The sequence below is a fragment of the Myotis myotis genome, unplaced genomic scaffold (assembly GCF_014108235.1).
Source record: "Myotis myotis isolate mMyoMyo1 unplaced genomic scaffold, mMyoMyo1.p scaffold_m19_p_3, whole genome shotgun sequence".
Taxonomy (NCBI): Eukaryota; Metazoa; Chordata; class Mammalia; order Chiroptera; family Vespertilionidae; genus Myotis; species Myotis myotis.
Window position 1 is genome coordinate 23,942,960 of NW_023416335.1, and position 9,757 is coordinate 23,952,716.

At 39.0% G+C, this 9,757-nt stretch overlaps 1 protein-coding gene across 2 annotated transcripts in view; it reads left to right on the top strand.

Moving 5' to 3' along the window:
• Positions 1 to 9,757, top strand: part of MBD3L1 (methyl-CpG binding domain protein 3 like 1) — a 24,408-nt gene extending 14,651 nt beyond the window's left edge. For both annotated transcript variants that reach the window (XM_036300700.1, XM_036300702.1), the window contains exon 3: positions 8,159 to 9,757. In XM_036300700.1, coding sequence (XP_036156593.1) covers positions 8,180 to 8,761 — 582 coding nt within the window. In that variant the 5' untranslated portion in view covers positions 8,159 to 8,179 and the 3' untranslated portion in view covers positions 8,762 to 9,757. The remainder of the gene's footprint in view (positions 1 to 8,158) is intronic.

A 9,757-nucleotide genomic window follows, 5' to 3' on the forward strand; every position in this document is an offset into this window, starting at 1 on the left:
TCTGTTTCCTGTAATGGTGGACTAGGCAAGTGGGTCAACTTTCATACTGGAGACAATTTAAAAATAGGATGAAATATAAAAAGCGTTTTCCTAAAGACATAAAAGAACTGATGAGCAAGTGAGGAACTACTGCACCAAGATCTAGGAGAAGACAGACCAAGAGGTGATGAGTCCAGAATTTGCCCAAGCCAAGTGGTAGCCAAGAGATTGAGCAACATTTCCAACAGCCAAATACATTTGATCCTAAATCTCAGGTTCACGGCCTGTTCAATTCAAGGGGTCTGTGATCCTGGTTAAGAAAAAAATTACATCTTCCTTTTCACTAGCCTCTAAAGCAGTGGTTCTCAACCTTCCTAATGCCGCGACCCTTTAATGCAATTCCTCATGTTGTGGTGACCCCCAACCATAACATTATTTTCATTGCTACTTCATAACTGTAATTTTGCTACTGTTACGAATTGTAATGTAAATATCTGATATGCAGGATGTGTTTTCATTGTTACAAATTGAACATAATTAAAGCATAGTGATTAATCACAAAAACAATATGTAATTATATATGTGTTTTCCGATGGTCTTAGGTGACCCCTGTGAAAGGGTCGTTTGACCCCCAAAGGGGTCGCGACCCACAGGTTGAGAACCGCTGCTCTAAATGAAGCTTAGACTTTCCTTTTGTTATGAATCTAGGCCACAAGCCACAGTAATATTAGCAGAACTACTTGTGACTTTCTTTTACCAACAGAAAGGAGATATTTTCATACCACGTTTACAGTTGTTGAAACTTTTGCTACTACAAACACTGTTGCATTGAATAGCCTTGTGTCTGTGTCATTTAATTGTGTGTAGGGATATCTGTAAGGTAAGTAGGATTGTAGTGGTACCTTCTCTATTGTGCATGCTAATCCTCTGTTGGTTATGTACTTTGCAGATACATTCTGCTAGTCTGTGCTGTGCTTTTTGGCTTTTCTTATTGTGTCCTTTATCATGAGAAGTAGTCAATTGAATACATACTCAATTTTCTTTATGGCTTGTGCTTCTTACGTAATTCTTTAGGAACCTTTCCTCATCCCAACAACATCAATATATTTTCCAATATTTTCTTTGAAAACTTTAAAGTTTTGTTTTTCACCTAAAATTAATTTGGGGATATGGTATAATGTAGGAATATAAATTTTTTCCAATATGGGTGGCCACTTGTCTCAGTATCATTTATTGAATAGTCCATTCTTTCCCTCATTAGTCTATTAATTTTTTCTTGTTCTAAAACCACACTGTTTTCATTACAATACCTTTTAGTTTTTACTTGTTTTAAATTGCTGAAATATATGTCATTGTAAATAGTTTGGAAAGAAAAGAAAAGCTGAGGGGGAAAAAAAAAATCTCACCATTCTAAAATAACCACCAATAAAATGTTGTTGTGTATGCTTCCTTTTTGATGCTACAGTTAAATGATTGAGCAAAATGATAAAATGTATGGAAAACAGGCCTAATGAGGAAAGGAAGGAATTCTTTAGCTTAAATAGGGGAGCACAGGAAAAATAAAATATGCTCTTAAGAATAAAGAATTTTTAGAATAATGCTAAACAGCAGTTTGTTTTTTAAAAAGACCTAGCAAGAATAAAATTATGTCAAAAGAAATGTACTCTGAACATGAGGCAAGCCTCTGGACTACCTAGAAGCCAAAATAATGAACGAGGTAGTTGTTATGGACTAAATGTTTGTATCCCCAACCCCAAACGTGATGGTATTTGGAGGCAGGGTCTTTGGAGATGAGGCCATGAGGGTGAGACCTCAATAATGGGATTAGTGCCCTTACATATGAAGAGGAATCGACCAATGCCATCTCATCTTTTCACCATGTGAAAAGCAAGAAGGCGGCCATCTGCAACCAGGAAGAGAGCTCTCACCAGAACCCCTCTGCGCTGGCACCAAGATCTCACACATCCAGTCTTCAGAACCGTGAGAAACAAATGTCTGTTTTTCAAGTCACCCAATCTATGGTATTTTGTTAGAGTGGCCCAAACTAAAACAGCAGTAGAGACCCATGGAATTTCCATCCCTGGGCGACTCTGGGAAAGGTGTAGCGGAGCTACGCCCTCTGTCAGATGGGAAGCTGAGCATCCCTTACCGCTTGTCATTCACAGTCAACCAAGATGCCTTAGACTTCAGTGACCTTTGAGATGAAACTGCTTAATTTTAGTGAATTAGCTCTAACAGGCAGGGGTCTGGACATGATGATCCATCAGTTTGTATGTGGTAATTAGAGGCAGACTAGATCTGATGACCCAGCTTGATCCTTGTTTTCAAAAGACAAATTAGTCTTGTGGGATAAAAAAATTCAGAAAGAAATGGTTAGGAAATTATTTAATTGAAAGGAAGAAGGAAGGAATTAAAACAAGTATTGTTTTTAATGAATGTTAAAAGACCAAAATTTTTCCTAATATTATGACTAGTAGGAGGAAAGCAATGGAAAAGAAATGGGGAGTCTCATAAAAATCAAGCTGCTTTTCTAAAGCAGAAATTGGCACACTCGGGAACATGAAGGGAGAACAAAAGAGAAAAGTGACAAGTGACGAAGAATGCCAAACCTAGAACTTTTTATGAAGAGGAAAGAGACCTATATTGTATCATGAAGAAAAGGCGGGCTTTTTTTGTTTTGTTCTGTTTTGTTTTTTGTCATTCAGATGACAAAACCCTGGAATGGTCTATCAAAGAAGATTGTGGAAGCTAAGGTCTAAGAAATGCCAAAAAAGTAACAGATGTTTTTCTGTCTTGTAAAGGTTTAAATACTTGCTTGTCTAACATATGTAAAGGGCAGGACCAGAAAATCTCTTGCATTTTCTTCCAGTTTTTGATCTGCCTGCAGCCCAGCAGTCTTTTGCAGGTTGACAATGAAAGGACAGAGCAGGACTGATGGCTGTGTCCTTAACCCCTCTTCCAAGAAAAAGCCGCAGGGTGTATCAGTTACTCAGCCTGCCCTTATCTCGGCCAATGGGAAAGCGGGGGAAACTAGCCCAAGGCCAAAAGTATGCTGGCCACCCCCCCCCCCTTTGTGTAACCAGACCCTAGCTGCACCCTGCCCCCGGACCCCAAGCCCTATGAATTCTTTGTTCTCTTGGGATTCGGGGCTCTCTCTTGCACCCAGTAATGGAGGCAAGGGGGGGACCAAGCGAGCTTGTATAAGAGACCCTCTGCTTTTGCATCGGACTGGCTCCCTGGCATGGTTTTTTGGGGATCTTGAAATCTGGGCATAACAGACAAGAAGTCTCACATGTGTCTCTTTCAGAAAATTAACACCAGTTCCTTACATTTGCGATGTGCTTTTTGTTTTCCAAATATTTTGACAAGGGGAAGGGTACAATGAAATGGTCCCGGGATTTAGAATCAGAAAACTAGGCTCGAGTCCTGAATCTGCATTTTTATTAACTTGGGACACCTTGGAGAAATTACTTTCTTCTCTGTAAAATAGGGATGATAATAATAATACCAACATAAGAGGGTTGTTGCCAGGGAAAAGTGAGATGAGGTCTGAAAGGATTTGGAGAATTTGAAAATATTTTGCATATGTAAATAGTTAATTCATTATTCTCTTTGTCTGCTATACATTGATGTAGAGAGGTACCACTTTCCCATTGGCAGGTGAAGCATAGCTTTCCCATGATCACCAGGAAGTGATTTGGCCAAGACTGGAACTTACCACTTCTAACTCAGAAAATCGGTTCTCTTTCCCTGACCCCACACAACTTGTCAAGCAGAAAAATGTTCTGGCCTTGAACCCTTCAGATGGCACGGACACACGCAATCCCTGTCCAACTGCCCAGTTTCCAACTGTGTTAAGTGGTAAGGCTGCTTAGTTTGTGGGAGATCTTTTCCAGTTCTCACTTTGGTTGAACATGTTCTGACTCAAGATCTCTTTGTGGGTGAAAAGCTTCTAGAATCTTTGAGACGTTTGCATAAGCATGCATGCACCTGTGTGTTTAACAGACTTGGCAGGTTTAGGTGTGTGGGACAAATGCACACAATCCTGATAAAAGGTCAAAATAATTGACTGAAGAAATCACTCTTTCAGTCTACGTTCGCTTTGACGGTGGTGCCAGGGTCACGCGGAGCTAGATGCTTGGCCTTAGCCAATGCAAATAGAGAAAAACAAACTTTTACACAATGTAGGTCAATTGAAAACCTAGAACTAATTGAAAGTCCCAAGAACAAGAGAAATCTAGAAAAATTCTGTTTCCCCCAAGATAACTTCACATGTAAAATAACAGAAAAGTAGATAATAGATAAATAAACACAACTATAACAGACTGATCTCAACAAAGCAAAATAGGAGTATCACTAGAATTATCAATATAGACTTCAAGGCAAAAAGATTAAGTAGGATAAAGAGGTTTACCATCTATTGATATAAGATAAAATCACCAAGAAAATATAATAGTATTCAGCCTTCACATACCAAATAAAACAGTGTTACACTAATATAAAGCATAAACTGTTAGAGAATATATGGATTTGAGAATAACAATCATAGGAGACTTGAATACTTCAAGTGGAGAAAATACTTCCTTTTTAAAGAAAATTTGTTTACATGCTAGCCAACAAAGAAAATCTCCTTCCTGTCTGTTGGCTGACTACTCCCACATGTGCTTTATCTGCATATTATAAATAAAATGTAAGACATTTTCCAACTCTACAAACTCTGAAGGGCAGGTACTAGCGCCTGAATGTATGTTGAAAGCACTCCATAACAGATGAATAAGTCGCTGACCAACATGGTTGAATGCATTACCAGTATCACATATGTCATGCTACAGGCATCACCAAGCACAATCACACCCAAAAGTACCTGCTCTGTCCTGCACCTTCCTCCTCAATGCTACCTAGGGACCCGTGGGGCTTTGTGGACCCTGGTAGCTGTGCACACTACAGGTTCTCTTCTCTCTGTCAGCAAACCCCAGTTTTTGTGCTAATTCCTGCAATTCACTAGGTCTGCACCCTGATCTTTCCTTTACCCAAGGGAGAAGTGTCACCCCCAGAAATGGGCACCACAGAAAATGTTTTCCTGGCGTGTGGCAGGTAGAAGAGTGTCATAACGAAGTGGGGTCTTGGAAACCCCTCTAGGTGTTGTCAGGGGAGTGGAGCAGGGGATTTGTCAGTAAGGCCTTGCCTGTCTGGTGGGCTTTGGTAGTTAAACAGTAGGTGGGGCTGGCACGTTTCAGAGGTCCCAGCATAGAGCAATCAAGATGACAGTACCCTAATCAGAATCAGCTTACTGAGGCCCAAATTAACCCAGTGTCACCTGTCCCCTGACTGGCTCACTAATCCAATAGTGATTTAGTAATAATGATATTCATATTCTATCATCTCATTTATTGGCTAGAGTAATTACTCTTTACATATCTTGGATATTTACACTAGTAACGGTAAAGGGATTTTTAAAACAACACTCCCTGAAAAAGTTTTCCAAACATATTGAATGTTTAATAGAAGCCAGAGAGAGGGGAATTAATACAAATCTTGACCCTTAGTCTCTGGTTTTGGCTCTTCCTAACTGACTTCTGACTTCTCACTTGAGATTAGTCCAGTTAGGACTATGTGGGAATGCAACCTCATGGCATTTGAGTAGTGATGGCACTCTGGGACAGCACTGGCTTGGTTTTGTTAATGTATGTGTGTGGGTGAGAGAGAGAGAGAGAGAGAGAGTGTGTGTGTGTGTGTGTGTGTGTGTGTGTGTGTATGTGTGTGTGTGTGTTTGCATCTTGCAGTGGGGGCCAGGGTATACTTCTTATCTTGGGAAAATTTTCCCTGACCACTTTCTGCAGGCTTTATTTTCCCTCAGGGCTTGACCAGCTCTGTCCAATAGTAGGATTAAGCAATCTACTTATTATGAAATATAATTTTTAGTAGCCACATTAAATAAAGTCAAAACAGGTGAAAGTAATTTTAGTTGTATATTTCCACCCATTAGAGCCAAGCTATTATGATTTCTAAATGTCATCAGTGTACACATTAAGTTCATTTACATTTTTTGTGCTGAGTCCAGAAGTCCAGTTTGTACATCCCATTTATAACATACTCTCGCTTTAGATTTTTTAAGATTCACAGCCATAAAATAATATTCACATAAATAAGTTATCCAAATATATTTACAAGTTTCCCACTTAAAGATCATGTCAGATGAACAATGAAAAGTTCCTGTTGGGTCTAGTAACAAAGGAGTCATTGTGACCTTAGCCTAGAATGGTAAGGGCAGGTGGCAGTGCGGCTGAGGCTGTTCGGAGGAGGAGGGTGAAGGTGAGGCCACAGAGACACATGCTGCAGATGACCTTTCTCAATGGTTCACAACTGAGGGGTGGGAGTAGAAAGAGCAGTGGTTGAAGAAGGGTCCAGGGAGACCAGGTGAGAAATTTCCATGTAGTTAGGAAAGACTTGCAGCTATGTAATGCTGAGGGAAGGATTCAGTTCATAAAGAGAGATTAAAAGTATAGGGATGCCCTAGTCGTTTGGTTCAGTGGATAGAGCAATGCCCTTAGACTGAAGGGTCCCGGGTTTGATTCTGGTCAAGGGCACCTACCTTTGGTTGCAGGCTCGATCCCCAGCCCTGGTCAGGATGCATGTGGGAGGCAACCAGTTGATGTTTCTCTCTCACTGTCTCTCCCCCATCTCTTCTATTCTCTGTAAAAAAAAAAAAAAAAAAGTCAATGGAAAAATATCTTTGGGTGAGGATTAACAAACAACAAAAATAAGTATAGGGGAAATACGGAAATGTTGGTGGGAAGAGCTTAATAAGAAGGAAGAAGAGATGAGATCCAGATCACCACTGGATGATAAAAGAAATTTAAGTATTATTAGAGCAAATTGGGAAGCAATAGACGCTTATCAGAGATACTTGCAGATTTGGCAACTACGTAGGTAAAATTTCAATCTAGTAGTATTTTCACAAGTTTTATGTGAAATAGCAGACCAATTAAGGGATATCAAATATATATGAAAGAAAAAAGTGGAGAAATTTTGAAACAGGCTTTAGGAAAAATTGAGTAGTAAATATGTCAACACATAAAAAGAAAGTAAAATTTTCAGGCATTCTGGGTGCTTCATGATAGATATAGGTGATTTTGTTGTATTAACAGTGGTACCCAAATATTGTGCAATTATCTTAAGACCAGCAGTAGCTATTGCATAACAGATAATCAGATCTTTAAATTTGAAGTTTTACAAGGTAGACATGATGAGTGGTAAAGAATTTTGGACTATTCCAGGGAATTATTGAGATCATAGTCCATGGAATCCAGGATTAATAGGAATGTGTGTGTGTTATGTGCCATTGAGTCAGCTCCGACTCCCAGCAACCCTATGAATGAGTTAGGTCCAACAGCCCTGTTCTGTCCTCAACAGCCCTGTCCAGCTCCTATAGATTCATGCCTATGGCTTCTGTTATGGAGTCAGTCAATCTCCAATTTTTCTTCCTCTTTCCCTGCTGCCTTCTATTTTTCCCAGGATTATTGTCTTTTTCAAAGAACCATGCCTTCTAATTAATACAAAGTGGGGAAATTAAGATAAGAATCTGGTGAGCTGGCATAACTTGCAATCTAGAAGAATGGTTATCTATTGTATGAGTGTTTAAAAATATTAGAAATCAGACATTTGTAGTAGGTGAATATGTTTTCTGAATTATTTATTTTTGAACATGAGCAAACTTCTGGGATATGGGAGTGAGTCACTAAAAGTGGGTTGGTTGGTGATATCGCTAATGATTTTAGCTCTGAAATCCAAGTGGTCAATGGGTTAACCAAATGAATACTCACATAATACAAAAGAATGGTAGGAATTTGGACTTAGAAAAAGATTGGGTACTGTGTATCATGAGAGAATACCAAGACTAAATCAGGTGTAGTGAAAGTGACAATGACAAAAAGAGAATAAAATCATACTCATAAAGAAGAGGGTCTTATAAGATGTTGGAGGATAAATGATCTGGACTAGGTTCTGGGTTTTGACCTTGAGGTTTCTGTTCTTAACAAATCTGCTTGATGATTTCCCAGGATGCTGGTGAGATCTATCCCCAGAGGGAGGGTGGAAGTACAAGACAGCTGAAGTAATTGTCCCAAGAAGGCAAGCTTCATTTATCATGTAGATCCAATTTCACAATTTATTTTTATAGAATAAATGGAAAAGAGATACGATGGTCAAGACTTCACAGAGGAAGTGTCATGATTGGGTAAACCAATCCAAACCAAAGCCTGACTTAAGCATCTCCATCCCATTGAGGATGTCCAGTAACATATTCAAGAGTCCAGTTACGAGAATCACATCCCACCCAGGCAATGAGGTCAGATATCATCAGTGGGAGGAAACCTTGGACAAGCCCCAACAGGTGTGCTGGCAGAAGAGACTTCAAGGACTCCAGGCCTGCAGCAGCACAGGACAACTCTTAAGTCCTTTCGATCTTACCAAAGCCCTGCAAACACTTGTGCCTAGTTGCACAGGCGAGTCCCTGCCTGGTGTTCTCACAGGGGGTCCTCACGGCAGCTCCATGTCCAACCCTGCCAGGTCCTCACATGGGGCAGAGATGATTCCAGGAGCTGGTCTGAGCATCCCACAGCTCCCCTGCAAACAATTCCTGGTAACTGAGAAAGATATCAAGAAACAGGAAAGGAAAATGAAGATGGCAAGAGAGAGACTGGCGAGAGCGTTAATTGCAGACAGACTCGCAAGTGAGACAGAGAAAGTGAGGGACCAAGAAGAACATCCTGAAAAACACTAGGAAAAAAAAGAGAAGACGGTGCAGGTGAAATGGAGAACAACACGTTGTTAATGTCTCTTTGCAGTGTCCCTAATGTTTTCTTGCTTTGAGCTTTTAAAACTTTAAAATATACCAATGCGTTTCTGTATTAAACTTCTTCATGTGACATAGGATATATAGACAGTGATCTTTTTGAAGTGAGAGATTTGGTTCCAGGTGAAGAGAGAAAGATCTTTCCTTTTCATATTGTACTCTCATTTTCCTTTGCTATGTGTGTTATTTACTTGTATTTTAACGTCAACAGAGAGTTATCAAAGTCATGGGATTATTTAGTGTTTTGCCCTCATAGTCACAGAGTAAAACCTACCAGTCAGAATGACTTTTCCTTTTTGTGTAATATTCCTGTAGATTCCAAAATAGTATTTTATTAAGGAGCTCTTATATTTATGTTCTAAAATAAGATATCTTCTTCTAGGTCTGTATTTTTTCTGTCCTTTGTTGCACATTAACTTAGAGTTGCATATAATGAAATACCAGACTTTCCTTCATTTTTTAGATTTATATGTGTTTCAATTTAGTTCATGAAGATTGACATGCCATTTGGGAGATTACACTATCAAGAGAGACTGTTTTCAGCATCATTGATCTAACAATGAGCTACTGCTTGTTGGGATTTATTTGTTTATTTACCTGATCAAGCATGTTGTATTATCAAATCCTCTTTATCATTACTAAATTTGTGTGACATATTTATCACTTCCTGAGAGTAATTAAACAATAATAGAGTACCTATAGTATTTATATCTTCCCTAAAAATGAGTTATTTTTAAATTGACTCTTCTCTCCTCTATTCTCCCATGTGGTAATCATCTGAAATTTTAGTTAGAATGTGTTTTAATGTCTTTCATTAAAATTAATACTAATTTAGTTACACTAATTTTCTTCTTTTCCTCATTATTTATGTTATATTTTTCTAGGCTTACATTTCTTCTTCCTGATGTACATTCTTTACTGGTT